The sequence below is a fragment of the Octopus bimaculoides genome, chromosome 8 (assembly GCF_046866305.1).
Source record: "Octopus bimaculoides isolate indiv1 chromosome 8, ASM4686630v1, whole genome shotgun sequence".
Lineage (NCBI taxonomy): Eukaryota > Metazoa > Mollusca > Cephalopoda > Octopoda > Octopodidae > Octopus > Octopus bimaculoides.
In genome coordinates, this window is record NC_142935.1 from 77682408 (window position 1) to 77705658 (window position 23251).

Consider the following 23251-nt stretch of genomic DNA (forward strand, 5'->3'; position numbering starts at 1 on the left):
GAACTTCAAGTTATCCATCCAGAAAACTACTTGCAGCCATTTGCATGCGATCGGAAAATCAAAAAAGTTCGACAAATGGGTAGCAAACCATTTGAATGAAAATCAGAAAATGCGCAGATATAAAATTTGCTCATCGTTTCTTCTCCGTAACAAGACCGATCTATTTCTCAACCATATTGTAACTTGCGATGAAAAATGGATTCTGTACAATAATAAAAAACGTTCTTCGCAGTGGTTGGACCAAAATGAAGCACTGAAAGCCTTCCCTAAGCCCTAGCTCTTCAAAAAGAAGGTATGGGTGACTGTTTGGTGGTGTACTTCTTAAAACCCAGAAAAACCATTACTGCAGAAACATTGTCATGAAATTACCAAAATGAACGAAAAACTGCTACTCCTCCATGTCAGACTGGTCAACAGAAGAGGGCCAATCATTCTTCATGACAATGCTTGACCACACGTTTCACTAATGATGCTTCAGAAGTTGAGGGAACTTGGATACAAAGTACTTCCCCACCCAGCTTATTCTACACTTTTTCAAGCAACTTGATGGTTTCCTGCGAGAGAAGGAGTTCAAAAATCAAACCGATGCTGAAAGTGCATTCAAAGAATTCATCAGCTTCAGAACTCCAGAATAAACAAACTTGTAACTCGTTACCAGAACTTGTTACCGGAATAAACAAACTTGTAACTCGTTACCAGAACTTGTTACCGGAATAAACAAACTTGTAACTCGTTACCAGAACTTGTTACCGGAATAAACAAACTTGTAACTTGTTGACAAAAATATGTTGATTGTAATGGTATTTACTTTGATGAATAAAATTTCCGCATTGTTGAAATATATAGTGATGAATTTCATGTTTCAAAATGTTGCTTACTTTTTACTCAGCCTGATATACATATATATATTGTTGAAATTTTTGAAAATAAGTTATCCATCTACATGTTTACCTCACTTAAACAGCTAACGTCATTGGTAAAGGTATGAATATCACAGATACCCAATTTTTTTCAAAACAGGTTGTGTGTGTTTTGTCGTGAGGAAATCAATTTGTTTCAAAGATATTTTAATTTGATTGCTGTATTTTACAGAAAGATTTTATTGACAAACATGCTTCAATGTTTATATGTTACTAATCTTAACATGTTATAGTGTTACCATTTTACAACTGTACGATGTGCAGAAGAGTTATCAAGGTAGATCAATCCCTCTGAAATTCCGTTTGTAGTTACAGAATCCTGGTTCAACTCTGATGTCGTCCACTGCAATGTCACCTTCTCTGCCAGAACCAATAACAGCCTCCAGTACCAACTGCAAAAAATATTTTATGCTTATTAGAAAGTGTACAGAATGGTAGAACATTGGACAGAACTGTTAGAATGTAGGACAGGATTGACAAAATGTCATTTGCAAAGTATGACACGGTAGCTTATACTATAACTTCTATTGTTGGTGATGAAGTCTCAGTCCTACTACCCTTGACTCACCTTTGATGAGTAGAAGGGAGAGGGCTGTACTATCAGTAGTTTGGTAGCCATTCCACAGTGAATTGGATCAGCATGAAATGAAATGCTGAGCTCAAGGGATAATGTGTTACCTAGTCCAGGAATTGAACCAATGATTTTAGGATTGTGAACCTAACTCCAAAACATTAGGCCACAAACTTTCACTGAAACAATGATACTAGTTATATGTAATAAGGATAGAATTGAAGTGGTCAACTGTATGCTTCCCACAGAAAGTCATAGTTACCTGAAATGGGGATCTGGCTTGAAATTCAATGTCACTTTTGTGCCATTCATCTCCCTGTATTCCTCTCTTGCTAAACAACACCTCTGTTTGCTGCCTATCAAAGAACTGTGCTCGTAGAGACAACATGCCTACTGTATAGCCAGCCATGTGGTAAGAGAGTCTGATACAGTATAAATTAGTTGGTATATGTTGTGAAGTGAGCTGTGTCACTCTGTTCTCATGTCCATTAGCTTCAGCAAAGATGTAATAGCCTGGCATAAAAAGATATATTTCAATAGGCAATTGATTTAATAAAATCTATTTAAGTTGATTATATATTCTGGAATTAAATTTAAACAGTAAAAACCAATAAAAGAATCTGTACATCATCATGTGAATATTTTTGAAAAAAACTAATTATAACACTAATTATAATACATTCTAGCCGATTCAAATGTGAATATCTGATTGCTGTTGTTTTTCTTCGATTCTTGTTGCTCTGCTTGCACCTCATGAATTAATATCTGAACAATTTGTTTGCTGATTCCTATAAACAAAGGCTTGTACTGTTAGATTCATCTGTTTGGTGGAATGCTTTAGACTGAGGAGACACACAAGGTCAAAACACAGAAGTGTCTCAAAGACTTTACACCTGCAAATCATGTATGAGATGGTATCAAAAAGTTTCCAGACTAATTTTGTAGCACACCAACAAATGTCAGTACCCGGTTCCATACAAAGTGAGAGCTAGCAATGACTTCCATGAGGCAGTGTGCCAAGTGACATCACTGTGTTTACTTCACAAGTTTTGAAATTAGTGTTTTTGGGATGACATGTATGCTGTAGTCTGTGATTTTTGTCATGGACAGAAAGTTGAAACAAAGAGCTAACATGAAATTTTGCGTTAAACTTGGGAAGTCTGCTATAGAGACATTGAGCATGCTTCGACAAGCTTATGATGATGAGGCAATGGATTGTACATAATGTTTCGAGTGGTGTAGGTGCTTCAAAAGAAGAACATTCCTGAAAGACAATGAGCAATCTGGAAGACCTGCTACAAATGTCACCCCTGGAAAGTTTATCAGCTTGTGCAAACAACCAATGACATTTGGAAGCGTTTGAGGGAGGTCATTTGAGAAAAGTGACTAGATCTGTGGAGTGCAAAGAATTGGATTCCTCAAGATGACAATGCACTCAGTGATAACTGAGCTCTCCTCATTCATGAGTTTCTCATCAAAAACAACATAGTATTGCTTCCACACCTACCCTATTTACCAGACTTAGTACCTGTGGACTTCCATTTCTTCCCCAAGAAAAAAATGCAGCTCAAAGGTTGCAGTTTTAACATTTGTTGAGATCGAGAGTGAATCACAGAAGATCCTCAACCTGCTTACGGAAAATGACTTGCAGGCTGGATTCCAAAAGTGGCAGGAATGCTGGGACCAGAGTATTGCTTTACAAGATGACAATTTTGAAGGAGATAATGTTAAAACTTAGGTAAATAAGTTATTTTTTATTAAACCTAAATAATCCGGGAACTTATTGATATTTCCTTGTATGTTCATCATCATCATCATTATCATCCTCCTCCTCCTCCTCCTCCTCATCATTTAACGTTTGTTGTCCATGCTGGCATGGTTTGGATGGTTTGGTCAGAGCTGGTAAGCCAGATAGCTATACCAGGCTCCACTCTGATTTGACATGGTTTCTACAGCTGGATGCCCTTCCTAATTCCAACCACTTTACAGAGTGTGTTGGCTGCTTTTACATAGCATTACAGAGTGTGTTGGATGCTTTTACATGGACGTTTTTATGTGGCCCAGCACAGGTGCTTTTATGTGGCATCACAGGAATGCTTTTACATAGCACCATATGGGTGCTTTTACATAGTGCTTTTTATGTGGCACTGGCACAGGACTCTTGCCGGTCAATCCTCTCCACCAGGGAGACTGGACTTAACATTCTGCTGTGGAGCACAGGTCTTCTTGAGTACAAGATGCCAGGCATTTCGGTCCTTTGCCATCTTGCCCGAAGGGTTCAGCATCCTGCAGTCATTCTTCACTACTTCAAGTGTTATAATCACAAATTGTCTAAACCATTGTTTCTCAAATGATTCTTAATCTAAAGACTCCTTTGATTTCTATTTTATTCAGATGGGCCTTCCTAGCCATTCAATGTTTAAAAATCCATATTATATTTTTGTGATTAAACATTATTGGGAATTTTATTAAAAAAATTGTTAAAATATTTTGGGTATTGTAGAAGTATAACAGATTTATTGCAGATAAATTTTAATAACAAAGTCTTATGTGGACCCTCAAGGGCCATATGGATCCTGGTTGAGAACCACTGGTCCAAACAGAGGAAGTGTTCTCTGATGATGAAAAATAGCAGTGATCAAATATTCACATTTGAATCTACAAGAATGTATTAAGAATGAATACATACTTTGTTAATTATAATAACGTTTCTGATTGTCACAAAGTTATTTTCACTGTTTCAATTAACAAAAACAAAATATCTACTGTTTTAGAACAGTAGAAAGGGAGGGTCACTACTTGTAAACTTTTCAGGTTTCTCCAGACTGGTGTGACTATCACTTTTACTGCACAATATTGATAAGATGAATGTGAACCTTTACAGTCCTACCTTGGTCAGTTTGTTAGTGTGCCTATGATCTTCACAGTTCCACATTGGTCAGACTGGTATGAAGTGACCATCACCTTCACTGGTCAGACATATACAACTAATGTCTATTCTGAATGGGGAATATGAACTTGTGGTTTGGTCTCAATTCTTGCATCTGAGTAGATTCTTATTAAGGTACACCAGGACCAAGTGGTGGTGTTAAACTGGGTGGCTAAATATAATTGATACTGTTACTGACCAGCAGTTTTATAGGTTCTTATAATACAGCGACACTTTTGTTCATTTTTTATTTCATTTTATGGTTCTATAGCACATTTACTGAATGAGTGAGCTGCTATATAGTTACTTGGCCCATCAGAAATAGCAGTCAAGAGTCTCTTAAATCATAAGGACACATTAGATATGGCTGATTAAAAAAAGATGGATGGTCATAGCCAAAATAACTTTGTTCAACTGCTCAATTAGGGATGACATAGAAGTCAAGAAAAAAGAGGAGGAAATGAAGGAGACAATTACTCACCAAGACCATTAGTATTATCTCCACTGGGGCCAGTGAATGCAGTTGGAGTTGAACCTTTGAAGACTTTCCAGTCAAAATCATCGTCTGTATTTTGTTTCCAAGAACAAATGTTCTGTTGTTCAAAGTTGCAATCCCACTTTGTATGCCCTGACATTGAAATATAAGCTTATCGGTTTAGATTATTGGTTACAATGTCAATAATGATGATGGTGATGATGATGATGATGATGATGATGATGATGATGATGATATAACAATAATAGCAATTTTGAGGTGGGGGATTAATCAATACCATCAACCCTAGTACATGACTGGTACTTTTCTTTATCAGTTCTGAAAAGATGAAGGGCAAACTTGAGAGAAAAAGGTGAGAGAGAGAGAGCGGAGGGGAATGTAGCAAGTGGTGGTGAGCATGGGTGGGGAAAGGGAGTGTTGGGAAGATGGGTTGTGAGAGGGTTTTCAAGGAGAGAGATTATGTGTGTGTGTGTGGGGGGGGGGATGATCATAAAGGACATGCCTTAATGGCCTCAAATAAAAGCAGTGTCAGGTAAACAAACAAATAAAAAAAAAACATACCAGCAGAGCAGGCACTTCAAAAGTAATGAAAGCAAATTTTACCAACAGCTGAACAATGAAGAGGAATATCAGGGGAATGATATGTCAGATACTGAAGTAGCAAGAATTCTTGAGAAAAGAAGTTCAACATAATATGGAGGCAGACTAGTTATGGAAATTTAGAAGTGAAATGGAAGCCAGAGCAAAATAAGAAAATATAACTATTACAGATATGAGGATTAGATTGAGTGCATGAGCAGTGAGTTCACATGAAGGCAAAATTCACCTCCTTGTACCTTGAGGGTAGGCTCTGGCACATTGCTACCACCTCTCTCTCTCTCTCGACCCCTCCCTCTGACTGGGAGTAACCATGTATATCCTTTACAGTAAAACACCTGTTTCCCCTCATAGCTTAACTTCTCATATCAACTAGTAAAAGAACACCTCCACAATACTACTCACCCTCTCAGTTGATGGATTTTTGTCTTGTCAGTTACTTCATGACCTCGCTGGTGCTGGTGCTAGGGCCATGTAAAAAGCACCCAGTACACTCAGTAAAGTGTAGGAAGAACATCCAGCCATAGAAACCATGCCAAAGAAGATAGCACAGTTGTCTAGCTTGCCAGCTCCTGTCAAACCGTTCAACCCATACATGCATAAAAGATAGATGTTAAATGATGATAGTCACAGATAAGAAAGTGAAAAAGATGGTTAAGAAGATACCAAACTGGAAAGTCAATGGACTAGATGGTGTTCAGGGATTCTTGCTAAAAATCTTCTGAGTACTCATGGTCATATACAATACAATCTTTTCACATTGTTGGCAAAGGCTTTCTAATATATAACTTTAAATATATCTATATTATATGGTGCAGGAGTTATAGTGATGATGATGATGATGATGATGATGATGATGATGATGATGATGATGATGATGATGATGATGATGATGATGATGACTACAACTACTACGACGACGACGATGATGATGGCAACAATGATGATGATGATGAATGATGATAAAAATCTGTTTAAGAGTGCTTGGGACATTTAAGCAGAAGGGAATTTAGGCCACTGCTCTGAAAAATATTAACATTGATGAATTATCAATGTAATTAACATATTCATTAATGAAAGTGTATCGTTTTTGCTTCATATAATTATTATATGCCAAATGTATACACTAAATGGTTAAGTACTAAATGTGCTTGACCCAACAAAATGGTTGGGGCCAGCTCAAATGAACCTTGACTATAATTCCATAACCTCGATTTTTTCAATTTTTAATTTTCATTAACTTTCTTAAACTTTGTAAAAATTGCATAAACTTTATGTTAAAATATTCATTGTATTATAACCTTTAGTTTCATATAAGCATAATAATTTCATATAGCATAATAATTAATAATAATAATGGTTTCAGATTTTGCCGCAAGGACAGCAATTTTGGGGCAGGAGATGAGTCGATTACAGTGTTCAACTGGTACTTATTTTATCGACCCTGAAAGGATGAAAGGTAAAGTCAACCTCAGCAGAATTTGAACTCAGAACGTAGCAGCAGGCAAAATACCACTAAGCATTTTGTCTGGTGTGCTAATGATTCTGCCAGCTCACCACCTTAATAATTATAATAGAAATATCTTTTCTAACATTCTTTACTCAAGAGTCTCTTCATGTTCACATTTCACTCGGATCTCTATTTTACTCTTACTTATCATCTCCCACTCCTCTTCTTTCTCTGTTTGTTTACTCTTTCTCCCACTTATTCTCCTCCCCTTTCTATTAGTCATTTCGTCTTTATATATCTACTTTTCTATCTGTCTCTCTTTCTTCTGTTTGTTTTTTTCTGTCTCCCATTCTTCCTCTCTCTATGTTTCTTTACTCTCTTTTCAACTCATTCTCCTTCACTTTCTGTCAGTTCTGTATCAATCCTCCTGTCTGTCTATGAGTCCTCCCCTCTCTCTATATCTACCTTTCTGTCTGTCTGTCTGTCGTTCTCTCTCTCCCTCTCCCTCTTTTTATCTCTATCTCTGTCTTTCACTGTCTTCATTTGCATTTCCCTCTTACATTCTTCCTCCTACTACTACTGTAGCTTCCTCTCTTTTTCTTTTACACTCCCTCCTCTATCTCCCAAACATGCTTTATTACCCTTTCTTTCTTGTTTTCTCTGCGTATTCCTCTCTACCTTACAACACTAGAGAAGTTAAATTGCCCACCAGGTCATGTCTTCTCTCTGGTTACGTCTTGTCTCTTCCTTCTGGTGATCATCATCTGGTCAAATTTAATTAACACTATGTCCGAATTCTCATTAATTCATTAAATTAATACTTTTCTTTCTTTTCACTGAGCTCAAGGCTAACCTGAATAGTGAGAACAGAGGAGGTACAGATGTTATTATGAGAGATAACGTGATTGTTCGACTTGTTAGAAATAGGAGTTAGAATGCTCTCAAATCACTTCCTACTGTCCCTTAGGAAAGATGCATTTGATGATGTATTTCTAGACATACTGTATCAGAAATACAGAATGGCTGGTCAAGCTGAGCTGAAACATCTTTGATTGTAGGTCTGCTAACCCAGAAATGGTCTGGGGCTAAATAACCAGATATGTTTTATGTACAAAGTAATGTACATATTTATGTAACACATGTATATTATACTAAAGTTAAATGAATGTACTGGTCAAGCACTTAACGTGCTTGACCCAACGAAATGTTGGGTCAAGCTCAAATGAGCCTTGACTATATTTCCGTTACCTCGCCACACATTAGAAATAGATAGAAATACTGAATTTTTCAATTCTTTAATTTCCATTTACTTTTTTACTTGTTTCAGTCATTTGACTGCGGCCATGCTGGAGCACCACCTTTAGTCGAGCAAATCGACCCCGGGACTTATTCTTTGTAAGCCTAGTACTTATTCTATCGGTCTCTTTTGCTGAACCGCTAAGTGACGGGGACATAAACACACCAGCATCTTTTGTCAAGCAATGCTAGGGGGACAAACACAGACACACAAACATACACACACATATATATATATATATACATATATACGATGGGCTTCTTACAGCTTCCGTCTACCAAATCCACTCACAAAACTTTGGTTGGCCCGAGCTATAGTAGAAGACACTTGCCCAAGATGCCACGCAGTGGAACTGAACCCGGAACTATGTTGTTGGTAAGCAAGCTACTTACCACACAGTTACTCCTGCGCCATAACTTAAACTTTGTTAAAATTGCATAAACCTTATGTTAAGATATTCATTGTATTATAACATTTATTTTCCTATAAGTTTTATAGCACAATAATTGATTATTATAATTAAATACCAATTTTCCATCCAAAATGCTGAACATTGTTGCTTTGTTTTTTGAAAAAACTTAATTGAAATGAAATAACAGGCTTAAATGATAATTATAAAATAAAAATTAAAAACCAGTGGTGGCCTTTCCCCCCATAAAATCCAACAATCACTTCAGCATGGTAGGGGGGGGGGGTGAATTATAAATTGGGCTAACGATGGCAATGATACTTGAATGATAATCTAAATAAATTATACTATAAAAGGCAAATCTACTCTGTGTGTGTGTATGTTTAAAATTAATACATTTACACAATTCAAAATTTCTTCGATTAAACAATCACAATTAATATTCTAAATACAATAAGTTAGGTCACTGCGTCATTTTTTCACTCCAAAAATTTCCTAATAATGAATAAAATCCGTAAAACTACGGAGGTAAACATTTTCTCCCTAATAAAATCTAATTTCCTCTTTCTAATACAAATCCTTTCAACTCCTACTTTCTCTTATGAAGCTTTACGAAAATTCCAACAACAAATACAAAAAGAAAGGAAGGAGAAAAAGAAAATGATCAAAACTGAAACAATCACATTTCGATACTGTGATGACAGATACTAAAACTACATACAGAATTACTTTGCCCCTCTAAAATTAACTATTTCTATTCCTCTTACACATCGTTTCAATTGCTACTTTCTCTTATGAACGTTTACCAATGATCCAAGAAAAAAGACAAAGAAACGAAGGGGAGTGAGAGTCAAATAAACAGACACACTGCCAATCATACGTAAATACACACATATATATGTACCTATGGTTACCAATGACCTCATTCTAATTGGCGGGAACTAAACCCTAACAGAGAAACGAAAGAAAAAGAGAGTCAAATAAATATTTTCCCCTGTAACACAATGTCATTTCCTCTTTCTATAACAACTTTCACCTTTTATTCCGCACATGAAATGCCACCTATACACTTACATACAAATACACAGATACATGCAAATACCTGTCACTTAGAAGCTGCGATCAGATTCCTACATCCATTTGCGTGATGGCATCAATAATGACGCTGACCCAAGAAACATCGGCAAAATGTGCATTCTCCCCTCAACATATACAGGGGACCACGATACATGCACGAGCGAACACAAGACACTATGACTTTCGTTCGGCACTATGGACGCCCTGATTTATTCATCACGTTTACACGTAACCCCAAGTGGGTTGAGGTAACACGGGAACTTCTCCCACACCAGCAGTACTGCCATCGGCATGATCTTATTGCCAGGATTTTCAAGCAGAAGCTGACTAGTCTAATTGATTTCATCAAAAAAGGGCAGGTGTTTGGCCCTGTTAAGTGTCACATGTATACTGTTGAGTGGCAGAAGAGAGGGTTGCCACACGCACACATTTTGGTTTGGTTGGTCACCAAAATAGACCCTACACTTATAGATGAAATCATCAAAGCAGAAATCCCAAACCCCACTGTTGACCGACAGCTGTACGACATTGTCAAGGCACACATGGTGCATGGTCCGTGCGATCCCGGTTTTCAAAAATTCTCCTCATGCCACAAACACCATGTGTGCACTAAACGATACCCAAAGAGTTTCGTGGACGAGACCCAGACCGCTGGTGATGGATATCCACTGTACAGACGAAGGCGGGCTGAGAATGGGGGATTCACTATAACCTTACGGGGTCATCAAGTTGATAATAGATGGGTGGTCCCATACTGTCCATTACTGATGACAATTTTCAACGCTCATATAAATGTGGAGTTCTGTCATTCAGTACTTATGTTAACAAGGGTTCGGACGCTGCCATGTTCGGCCTTCAAAAGGACAATAGCATGGACGAGGTGTCGCAGTACTTGGCAGGTCGATATATCAGCAGTGGTGAAGCTTTTTGGCAGATATTCAGGTTTCCGCTTCACCAAAGGAACCCCGCCATCATACAACTCGCAGTTCATTTGGAAAACGGCCAGCGGACTTATTTTACTGAACAGACTGCTGCTCAATTGGCAGCCAATCGAAAAGAAACAAGTTTGAATGGTTTTTTTAGGCTTTGCCAAATTGACACATTTGCCAAAACACTTTTATACCCTCAGGTTCCGTCCTACTATGCGTGGTCAAAGAACACTTGGGTGCGTAAGAAGTCAGGTCAGGATGTTCAAGGACATCTCGGTGTCAAGTTGAACAGTTGTCTAGGAAGAGTGTACACTGTGCCTCCCCACCAGCATGAGTGTTTTCACCTTCGCCTTCTCCTTCATGACGTTGTCGGCCCACAAAGCTTTCAAGACATAAGAACTGTTGACAGTGAATTATGTGACACTTTCCGCGAAGCCTGCTTCAGGCGCGGACTTTTGGAGGACGATTCACAATGGGCTGCCACTATGGCGGAGGGCGTTTTGTTAAAATCCCCTAAAAGACTAAGATCGTTTTTCGCTATTCTACTCCTATGGTGCGACTTGGGTGATCCCGCCTCTTTATGGCTGACCTACAAAAATTACATGTCTGAAGATTTCCTGCATCAGGTTCACTTGCTAAATCCATCAATCGACGTCGAGTACAGTGACCTCATTTACAACAGAGCGCTGCTTGAAATCGAAGATACTGTTCTCAATATGGGCAGGAGTGCGTTGCCAGTGTATGGACTACCTTCAACAAACCGGGAACGCCCAAACACACTGTCTTCCGATTTGCTGCGTGAGACATGTTATAATGTTGATGAACTTGCCCAGTACATAGCGAACAATGAGCCAAAGCTCCTTCCAGAACAGAAGGTCGCTTACAACTCCGTTATTAATTCTGTCCGGGACAAAGCTGGGGGGATTTTCTTCCTCGACGCTCCTGCAGGAACTGGCAAAACTTTTGTCACAAAATTAATATTGGCTGAGATTAGGCGAACACAAGGCATTGCCTTAGCTGTGGCATCATCTGGAATTGCGGCTACTTTGTTGCCAGTCGGCAGGACAGCTCACTCCACTTTCAACCTTCCGCTTGACTTAGCGAAGACGGACACACCAATTTGCAACATCAGTAACAGCTCAGATCAGGCAGAAGTGTTCAGACGATGCAAGCTTATCATTTGGGATGAATGTACAATGGCCCACAGAGGTGCTCTTGAGGCGCTACATAGATCTCTGAGAGACATCAAAGACTCTACGGTTCCCATGGGAGGCATAACACTTATTCTTTCAGGGGACTTCAGGCAAACACTGCCAGTTATTCCCAAGGGGAATAGAGCTGATACAGTACGTGCGTGTCTTAAGTCATCTGCATTGCTAAGACATTGTTACAATTGTGAGAACAATAAAACAGCTTTTTCAGGGCCACCTCACATTCTATTGTTACCCACTTCTCAGAGTGCTGCAATGCTCTAGGCAAGGCTTTCTGTCCACTTGCAAATTGATTGGTTGGTTTTCAACTTATAGCAATTTTTCCCTCAATAATTATAATTGAGTAGAATCATCAACAGTACTTTAAAACAATTAAGCCCCGAGCAACGCCGGGCACTTCTGCTAGTAAATGATAAAATATAATCTTAAAAAACAAGAAATTTAAATGGAAAAAATAGGGTTCAACAAAATGTTCAAACTAAATTTTTCTAAAAAAATGTTTAATAAAATGTTGAGCCTTCAAAAGTTAGAAACAACATTTAAAAAAATTTTTTAAATTTATTTGATGTCTTGTTACACATTTTGAAAAGAATAATAGTTTTAATAATAAACTCTTCTCTTCATTCTCTTTTTCTCTCCTCCATCCCATTTTCAATCCTTTCTCCTCATCTGGGTCATCATCCTTCTTCCCAGACCTATCTCTCTTTCATGTTTCTTCTCTCTCATTTTTCTTTTCCTTTTCTCTTCTTCATTCCATTATTTACCTTCTTCCATCTTTCCTCTTCAATTAACTCATCATGATTCTTCTTGGCCCTACCTTTGTTTCATATTTCTCCTCTCCTCCTCCTCTCATTTTTCTCCTTTCCTTAATCCCCACCAAATGCTTCTGCTTGTGTTTCTAAAAGAAATTATATAGTTAATCTTCATTTGTTAATAAAAGGGGATTGAAGTGGTGGTATCAATGCCCTTTAAGAATAAGTTGTGTTTGCGAATGAGATGAGCATTTCAAAAAGTGCAACAAAATGCCAATTAAATTTCTTTTTATTTTTCGATTCTAGTTTCTAATTTTTGAAGGTTCAACATTCTATTAAATTTTTTTCTGTAAAACAACAATTTTTTTTAGAAAAATTTAAAGTTTGAATATTTTGTCAATCCCTTTTCCTGTAAAACAGGTTGTTCTCTCAATGGAAAAACTTCTGCAGTCAAAGAGAAAGTTATTTAATCGAAGTGCTTTAATTAGAATATATTAATTAAACACTTTACACTTGTAACCGTTTCAACTTACCCCCACAACCATAAAGAAGCTGAACTTTTTTAACATCAATAGGACTGATGTATTTTCTTTGCCCAATATAGGCATATGGGTATTTGGGTGATAGTGTTGGTGAATAAGGATCTTTGGCAAAAAAAGCAAAACCGTAATGCATTATGGATTGGTAATCATAAGGTAATCCTAAGTCATCTATGTAATCCACTGAATATTTTAGAAAATTCACACTGCGGTTCACCACTGGGTCTGAAAAGATAAAGAATAACTTTTAAATATTTGTCATATCTACTGCCACTTACCCATAACTGTCAATTTTCTAATAAAGACAGTTAAGATAGATGATAATGATTTCAAATACAAAAGGCTTGTCTTTTTGTAAGGACATAAAATATAATATTTGTTTAATAGTCAATGTATATTAGAAAACATTTATTTTAGCAGCTTGTAAGATTTCCAGAACCACCAGGAAATATAAGTACTTCACTACTTCCCTGGTATTGCATTGTCTTCATGTATGAACAATACACATCTTGAGATCACGATGCCCTTTAGAAATACTAGGCCCAACTCTCAGTTATCAAGGACACATTACTGAACTAGTAAACAGTTTGTTAAGTCAGTAGTGCCAAGCTATGTTTTCCTATTTGCCTCTCTAAACACCACAAACATTTGGTATTTTAATCTGACAGAAGCATCAACAAATAAATTAAGATAAAATATCTGCAATATACAATATAATCTTTAGAGATATATTTCAGCTAATGTGGACTGTGTATTAAAAAAGAAAACATAACTTGTCTGTTTCTGCTGAGGCCACTGGAAGCTGCAAAAAAAGATAAAAAGTGAAATGTCTAAGAGAAAGACTCAAGTAAAATGAGAAATATGTTGATCTCTTGTTTGATAAGAGGTAGATGTACACTACTGGAGTGGGAACCAGGTTGTAGTTGATAGTTGATTAGACATATAGCAATTTGTTGTTGCTAGGCCAGTCCTTATCAAAAATATTCCAATCATGACCATTCCATACTTTTTTCAGACAGACCTTGGATTGTATTATCCAATGTGTCTTCAAGAACCCCTAGTAATGAGTGTCAGTAGGAAGATTTAGCTGATATTTCTAGCTGTTCTAGTACCTATATAGAACAAGGGTAGAGAGTTCTTCCTGCATTTGAAGAAAAATATTCTCTAAAAACTCACCTCTAAGACTAAGTTTAAGCTAATCAGACATTAATATAAGTTTCCCTCAACATCATTAACTTTCTGATAGATCAGAGATGAAATGAAACAATTATTATTGGTCAACTTTAAAAGGAAAGAAATTACTAACAGACTTTCTATGGAAAATTATTTTTAAAAAATACTATTTTAAAGTTAAAAGTTTAAAAAAAAAAAATAGAAAACTGTTGATTTCCTAGTTTAATTAATTCTATATGTGTACCACAAAATAATGATTAATCCGTTTAAGGCACTCAAGAATTAACACTGATTTTCTGAAACCTTAAATCGTAATTTTAAAAATCTGTGACACCTAGACACTCCTTGTGGAACACATAGATGCCTCTTGTGGCACATCTAGACACACTTAGTGGCCTATCATTTGGGAGTCAGTGTTTTAAGCCATAACAGAATTTTGAATTTGAATATATGCAAATTGATGAAGTAATTGGCCCATTACTATCACAACTTATTAACAGTCATCATTGGTGGCTCATTTGGGCAGTGGGTTGTTAGAATTGTTAGATCATCTAATAACATGTCTTGTGCTGTTTGTTATCATCTGATAACATGTCTTGTGTTATTTGTTAACTGAGGTTAACTTTGCCTTTCATCCTTCCTTGATTGCTAAAATAAAGTACCTGTCAAGTACTGAATGCAGTTTAATTGTCTAATCCATTTCCTCTAAATTCAGTCCTTGTACATAAGTAATTAAGTATGTAATTAACATATATTATTAGTAACTCATTTACTTATATTAAACATTTTAAAGCACTATCAGAATAGCTGGGAAGAGTTCCTAGGGATAGTTAAATGGACAGATATTTTTTCACAGATGTAAATTTAATATGTGTGTCTTTTTTGTAAAGATTTGCTTGTAGTCAATGAAAATGGACAATCTTGAACAGCATTATTTGTCTAGTCATTAGAAACTGTGTTTAGACAAAGTAGCATCCTTTAAAGAATTTTTATGCAAACACAAATCTATTTTTGAAAGACATATCAATAAAAGCACTTCTGGTAGTAAGCTAGCTATTAAATGTATGAGTTAAGTGTAAATACTAGTGTGTGTGTGTATAGTTGCTACAGCATGGACTTGAACTCCAAAAAAGTTTAATTGTTTGAAGAAATTACTTTATCTTGGAGGACAGTGTATAAAAGACATGGCTTACATTGTTAAAGTAACTTTGAAACAAACAGTATCAGGATTTATTGAATAACTGTAGATGAGACAACAGATATAGGAAATATGGTAGAGTTGATTGTATTTACTGTATCTAGATATATATCTGGTTATGGGATCAGGGCAAATTTTATAATACAAGAAGATTTAATTGCTTTAAAATTGATGTATGTGACTAGCAGTGAAGATGTTTTCTAGAAGGAAATCAGCAATAAGTGAACTTGATTTACTCTACAAAAAATATCAGCTGCATCGCAGAAAGGACATGCAACTTTAATCAAGAAATTCAAGAACCATAAGCTGAAGTCAAATATATCAATTGTGTGTTATCATGCTATTGATCAACAAAATGTCTATACAAACTCTCCCAAAATAAACAATGCAATTGAAGTGGTAACAAAATGTTTTTATTTAATAAAAACAAGAGATTAAACAACAGAAAATTAAAAGAAATATTGAAGGACCTTCAAGTGGAATATAGGGATATAGTGTTCTCTAGTTAAATAAAGAGTGCACTCTAGTGAACTGAAAGATACAGTGAAACTACTTATAGATATTGAAAGCCACAAAAATGATTCAGTAGTGTTGGGTGATATTGTACCACATAAATGGTTCAAGTTTGAAATGACTAGGCCTAAATAAAGCAGCTTTGGATCAAATTGTTTGTTTTCAATAGAGCAAAACACTATGATATATTTCCCAACAGCTACCACAATTCCTTATTTGCTTTGCTGGACAATATATAAATTAAAAACAAATAATCAGTAGTGAATGGTAAATATGTCTCAAAGCTCAGATTTAGGGGTTGCAAGAATTTGAAGATTCATTGATACACAAGGAAAATAAAGACATTAGGTGCAAGCATGGCTTGCTTCCTAATCAGATGATTCCAGGTTCAATCCCACAGCATGGCACCTTGAACAAGTGTCTTCTACTATTGTCCCAGGCCAACCAAAGCCTTGTAAGTGGATTTGGTTGACAAAGTCTCTAAGAAGCCTCTGTGTGTGTGTATGTGTATTTGTGAGTTTCTCCCCCTCCCACTTGACAATAGTGTTGGTTTGTTTACATCCCTGGCTAAAGAGACAGATAGAATAAGTGCTATGAACATGTTCTGGTGTTGAGTCATTCAACTAAAAGCCTTCATGGCAGTGCCCCAGCATAGTCACAGTAAATGGCTGTAACAAGTGAAAGGGAAAAGATAAGAGATATTTATGCTTAGATCTGTGTTAATAGTTCAAAGATTTCCAGAGTCTATACTGTTACAAGGAGTACTCTTCACACCACAGAAATATGTCTTCTGTTGATATGAGGTGGTATCAAAATGTTCCCAGACTAGTTCTGTAGTGCACCAATAGATGGCAGCACACAGTTGTGTGCACAGTGAAAGCTAGCAGTGAACCTCACGAGATAGTGTGCAGAGTGATATCACTGTGTTTACTTTGCAAGTTGTGAAATTTGTGTTTTTGTGATCATGTATATGCTGTAGACTGCAATTTTGTCATAGACAGGAACAAAGAGCAAACGTGAAATCTTGCATTAAACTTGGGAAGTTTGCTACAGAGACATTGAGCATGCTTTGGCAAGCTTACAGTGATGAGGCAATGGGTCATACACTATGTTTTGAGTGACACAAGTGGAAGAACGTCCCTGGAAGATCTGCCACAAGTGTCACCTCTGGAAATGTGGTATTGTACATCCCCCAGTGCCAGACCATCAAGCAAGAGTTCTACTATGAAGTTTTGAAGTGTTTGAGGGAGGGCTTTCAGTGAAAGCGACTGGATCTGGAGAGCACGATGACAATGCACCCTATCACCCTGCCCTTGTGATCAAGGAAGGCCAAAATCACGTGATCTGGTGGTCTTGGCACTGGAGGTGGCTGGGATTTATCTCCCTACTAGTGATATAAACATGAGTGCATTTTCCACCAAAAACCAATGTGAGAGTTTCTCTCATGGTATCTACCACAATATAGTTTGTTCTAACAGAACATCCACATTTAAGTGGGTATAAATATTACCTCTTGATACTAATACTGCCTCTGTCACTTATATCTTTTACCTTTTACTTATTTCAGTCGTTAGACTGTGGCCATACTAGGGCATTGTCTTGAAGAATTTTAGTCAAATGAATCGACTCCAGTACTTGCTTTTTTTTTAAACAGTACGTTTTGGATTATTATGGTCCCTGTTAGTATATATGTTTCCATTCATGTACATTAACTACAGCATTAGAGCGGTTTAGTTCTTATTTCTAGCAATGTAGGTACTTCCTATTACCCTAGTCATATTTAGTGACATTTATAATTCTCCTTTTAGGTGTTACATTGCAAACTGCTGTCTATATTAATTTTACATATACACATTAGTGAATTGCTAACTGATCCAATTATTTGGATGATGGAAACATAAATAAAACATAAATACTAATGGTGAAGCGAGTCTGGAAAGAGCTGAAAAGTCGAGCCTTAACTGATGAGGCAATGGATGCTACCCCAATTCCCTATGACAAAGGTTAATTAAGAATTCTTCATCAGCACTTTTCAGACAGTTATGGTCCCTGTTAGTGTATACGTTTTCATTCATGTGCATTAACTACAGCATTAGAGTGGTTTAGCTCTTATTTCTAGTAATGTGTTTCCCAGTACCCTAGTCACATTTATATATATATATATATATATATATTAATTTATGTATATATTAATATTATCTCAGTTGAAAAAACTTTGACAATGTAAATATGTTAATAGTTACCATGGGTAGCAAAAATCACACAAAAACTTGGATATCACACCCGTTTTATACCAAGTTAAAGTGATGTATTTTGAGTAGATATGAAGAATAATAATAAATAGAGCAAAACGCATATAAACAATAAGTTCCTTTATTTCCTACATATGTTTCAAAATATATGTGCACTCTACTCCAAAGAAATAAGAGGTGCTGGAATTGCACATATATTCATCGTCAGGGAACCAATGTAAGGTAATGACTTACTCAGACGTCTCGTTTTATGTAGGTAGCTCATCGACGCAGGTCTCCAAGAGAATATCAAACCATTATTCTTATTTTAGGGATATGAATAAAGCTAATAGCACCGGCCTAAGTAAATTTATCTGGAAACTGAAAGATTGCAATAAACAATTCCCTTTGGAATGGTCAATACTGGCTACCTCAATTCCCTACGACAAAGGTAAGGATTTTTGTCCTCTTTGTAACTTGGAGCTTTTCCATATTCTGTTCTCCAAGAATCATCTAGTAAACCAGATAACACAAAGAGCATATAGATGTAAGCACTGCCGGAAACATACCTTCATTTATTATCGTTAATTTCATCCTTCTTATTAGTTTTAGTTTTTAGGTATTATAATTATTACTTTTATTTTTTCACCAAATGTCCTCTGGTATAATATCTTTTAATATTATCTTAAATAATATTTATTTCTGTCTTTTCTTTTTCCCCCTTCTATAGTTGGTTAAGTAAACCCTTCCCAGTAATGCTACATTAGTTGTGTTTGGACCATTAATAACTTTAGTTAAATATACCCGATTTTCTCCTTGTAGGCATCATCATCATCATCATCATCGTTTAACGTCCGCTTTCCATGCTAGCATGGGTTGGACGATTTGACTGAGGACTGGTGAAACCGGATGGCAACACCAGGCTCCAGTCTGATTTGGCAGAGTTTCTACAGCTGGATGCCCTTCCTAACGCCAACCACTCAGCGAATGTAGTGGGTGCTTTTACGTGTCACCCGCACGAAAACGGCCACGCTCGAAATAGTGTCTTTTATGTGCCACCCGCACAAGCCAGTCCAGGGGCACTGGCAACGATCTCGCTCGAAAATCCTACAGGAGCCAGTCAGGAGGTACTGGCAACGGCCACGCTCAAAATGGTGCATCTCATGTGCCACCCACACAAGAACCAGTCCAGGGGCACTGGCAACGATCTTACTTGGCTTGCCGGGTCTTCTCACGCACAGCACATTTCCAAAGGTCTTGGTCAGTAGTCATCGCCTCGGTGAGGCCCAATGTACGAAGGTCTTGCCTCACCACCTCAGCCCAGGTCTTCCTGGGCCTACCTCTTCCACGGGTTCCCTCAACTGTTAGGGTGTGGCACTTTTTCACGCAGCTATCCTCATCCATTCTCACCACATGTCCATACCAGCGCAATCGTCTCTCTTGCACGCCACAACTGATGCTTCTAATGTTCAGCTTTTCTCTCAAGATACTTACACTCTGACGGGTATTCACATTGACATTACACATCCAACGGAGCATACTGGCTTCATTCCTTGCGAGCTTACGTATGTCCTCAGCAGTTACAGCCCATGTTTCACTGCCATGTAGCATGGTTGTTCGTACGCATGCGTCATACAGTCTGCCTTTTACTCTGAGTGAGAGTCCCTTTGTCGCCAGCAGGGGTAAGAGCTCTCTAAACTTTGCCCAGGCTATTCTTATTCTAGCAGCTACACTTTCAGCGCACCCACCCCCACTACTAACTTGGTCGCCCAGATAGCGGAAGCTATCGACTACCTCTAGTTTTTCACCCTGGAATGAGATAGAAGTTGTTTCCTGTTTGTTTGCAGTCTTTATTGCACCTGAACATCTGCCACAAACAAAAACTAACTTGCTAGTTAACCTGCCTTTGATGTTGCTGCACCTCCTATGTGTCCATAGCTTGCACCGGGTACATCTTATAGAGTTACTACCTACTCCTTTTCTACATACTGAGCAGGGCCATCTACCTGAAGGGGTTTGTGTTTTATCTACCTTCCTACTTATTAGGATTTTGGTTTTAGCTAGGTTGACTCTAAGGCCCTTCAATTCTAGACCTTGCTTCCACACCTGAAACTTCTCCTCTAGTTCTGATAGTGACTCCGCAATTAAGGCAAGGTCATCAGCATAGAGGAGCTCCCAGGGGCAACCTGTCTTGAACTCCTCTGTGATTGCCTGGAGGACTATGGTAAATAAGAGGGGGATGAGGACGGAACCTTGGTGGACCCCTACCTCTACCCGGAATTCATTGCTGTACTCATTTCCAACCCTCACCTTACTGGCAGCATCTCTGTACATGGCTCGCACAGCTTTCACTAACCATTCTTCTATCCCAAGTTTCCTCATTGACCACCAGATAAGGGATCGGGGGACCCTCTATATTATTATTATTATTATTATTATTTTTCAACAAAATATCTTGTACCTTGTATTACCATTAATTTGCGTTGATATCCATAAATTAATATATTACAAGGCTATGATGTTTTATTTATTATACTTACATTTTTCACTTGCCTTCAAATCAGTATGGTTATTTATTTTCATAAGGAGAAATAATTATATACGATGAATTCATTGGATTCTTTCCCTTCCTCCACCTCTTGTTTAAGCTTCCAACTTTTTTCGAACTTTTGTTTTCTGGATTTTACTGTGATCCATTATGCCCTCCCCTATTTTAATCTTTTAATTTAAACCTTTAGTATAGCGTTCACAGCCTCTCTCCCGTAATAACTCTATGTAAACCAGCCTTCTTGTTTCTAACGGTCACTTACTTAGCTATATAATGTTATAACTCGTACGTAACCTTAACATTTCACATATGTCTTGCTTCTGTATGTTGGTTCCCTGATGATGAATATATGTGCAATTCCAGCACCTCTTACTTCTTTGGAGTAGAATGCACATATGTAGGAATTAAAGGAACTTATTGTTTATATGCGTTTTGCTCCATTTATTATTATTCTTCATATATATATATATATATACACACACACACGACAGGATCCTTTCAGTTTCCATCTACCAAATCCACTCACAAGGCTTTGGTTGACCCAAGCTATAGTAGAAGACACTTACCCAAGGTGCCACAAAGTGGTTGTGAAGCAAGCTTTTTACCACTCAGCCACACCTGCTCCTTATATATCTTTTTTTATAACTCTTATGATTCTTCTCACTCTACCATAATCAATAGTGAATGGTAAATGTATCTCAAAGATCAGATTTATGAAAACTTCAACTCAATAATACAGAAAAAAAGGGTTAGTAGTTTGGCAACTACATAGCTAGAAAATAACCAGGAGGTAATATTTGATCTTTTTGAATCAGTGACAAAATTTGTGAAAAGATTTGAAAAGTGAGAGTTTTAAGATTCTGTGATTAAAACTTTTATAAACTTACATTTAAGCAACATAATTCACAAGATATTTTTACCTCCAACAATGAGTCAGTGTTTTTAATTCAATTTGTGTGCTTTTACTTGTTTTTCTGTGTAAACAAACTATCGTGGTGACAAAACAGGTTAGTTATGGTAAGTAAACTTTAAAAGATATTTCAGATTTAAAGATGTGTGTGAAGTGTTTTAATGTTGTGTAGCTTTCAGTGGAGAAATGGATAATATTCTATTTTTACAGTTTGAAATGAATTTAGCAGTTTTAATTGGGTTTCCTTTTGCTTTTTCTACAAAACAATTATTTTTGAAAAGCGAATTTAGCATTCGTGTGTGTGTGTGTGTGTGTGTGTGTGTGTGTGTGTGTGTGTGTGTGTGTGTGTGTGTGTGTGTGTGTGCATGCGTGTGTGTGTGTATGAGAGTGAGTGTGTGAGTGTGTGTAAGCTTATGTGTCTGTATGCCTGTGGGTGTGTGAATGTGTGCGTTCACATATTTCAGTATATATGTATATGTATGTGAATAGCTGGGTTTGTCTAAGGCACAATATAGTCTGCTACTGGTCCTGATTACTGACGAAAATATTGTAAGATGACCAAGAACTGCATCACTCTTAACTCCATCCAACATCTCTAAGATTTTCAAAAGAAAGCAGAACCAATATTCTCAATATCTCCATTATATCTTTTAATGTATTAGTCACCAATTAATGATTAACCATAAGTTATTTCAAGAGATGGAATTTATCAACAAGACATTCTTATAATCATGTCATTTTAAAAATGCTTAAAATTTCAATTTTACAATGTTTTTAAACTTAACGAGACATTCTCATGAATTAATTAACTTACCTAGAATAGCCATAGTGATAAGATATTAATTAAAGAATGAAAAATGAAAGATTTTAATTAGAGGTGCATGAAACAACGTTGATAGAAATATAGATATGTAAAATTATAGTTTACACATTCCCATACACTCAGATATGAAAAGACATTCACCTCGCAAATTGTCATAGGAGAAAAACTACAGACCAATCACTGCACTATGAATGATGTCATCTACCCATAGGCACTTCATCAGTTACAGACACTGAACTCATCATTCATAGCCACTAAGAACATGGCCCCATGATGACTTTTCACACATATTGCCTAAAAGGAAAATTATTCTCCTGTGATAGTTTGTGCAGCAAAGGTCTTTGCATGTCTGAGTGTTCACAAATGTGTTAAATATGATTGTACACATCTATATTTCAATTAATATTGCTTCATGCACCTCTAGCCAATTATTTTCAGCTTGACTAAGCTTTGCACACAACAGTTGTTGTGTGCAAAGTTGTTTAAATATAAGAACAGCAGTTATCAGTGAGCTATGAACAATGGAGTCAGTAGTGTGATTCAATCACTTTTTAAAGTTATCTCAACAGATTCGCTATAGAAATTAGAGTCAACACTAATTTGTTATGATGTTCCGTATATGAACACATCTAATGTAAAACATTGCATAACAAATCAGTGTTGACTCCAATTCTTATA

The 23251-nt window shown here is 36.9% G+C and overlaps 1 protein-coding gene across 1 annotated transcript in view; it reads right to left on the reverse strand.

The window, feature by feature from the left end:
* LOC106867426 (zinc metalloproteinase nas-4) overlaps positions 1–23251 on the reverse strand; it is a 55507-nt gene that overhangs the window by 355 nt on the left and 31901 nt on the right. Inside the window, exons 5-8 of the mRNA XM_089356707.1 lie at positions 13172–13402; positions 4902–5048; positions 1754–2004; positions 1–1312 (exon numbers count right to left, since the gene is read on the reverse strand). The exon at positions 1–1312 is cut by the window's left edge and continues 355 nt beyond it. Of these exons, the coding sequence (XP_089212833.1) occupies positions 1193–1312; positions 1754–2004; positions 4902–5048; positions 13172–13402 (749 nt within the window). The 3' untranslated portion in view covers positions 1–1192. The remainder of the gene's footprint in view (positions 1313–1753; positions 2005–4901; positions 5049–13171; positions 13403–23251) is intronic.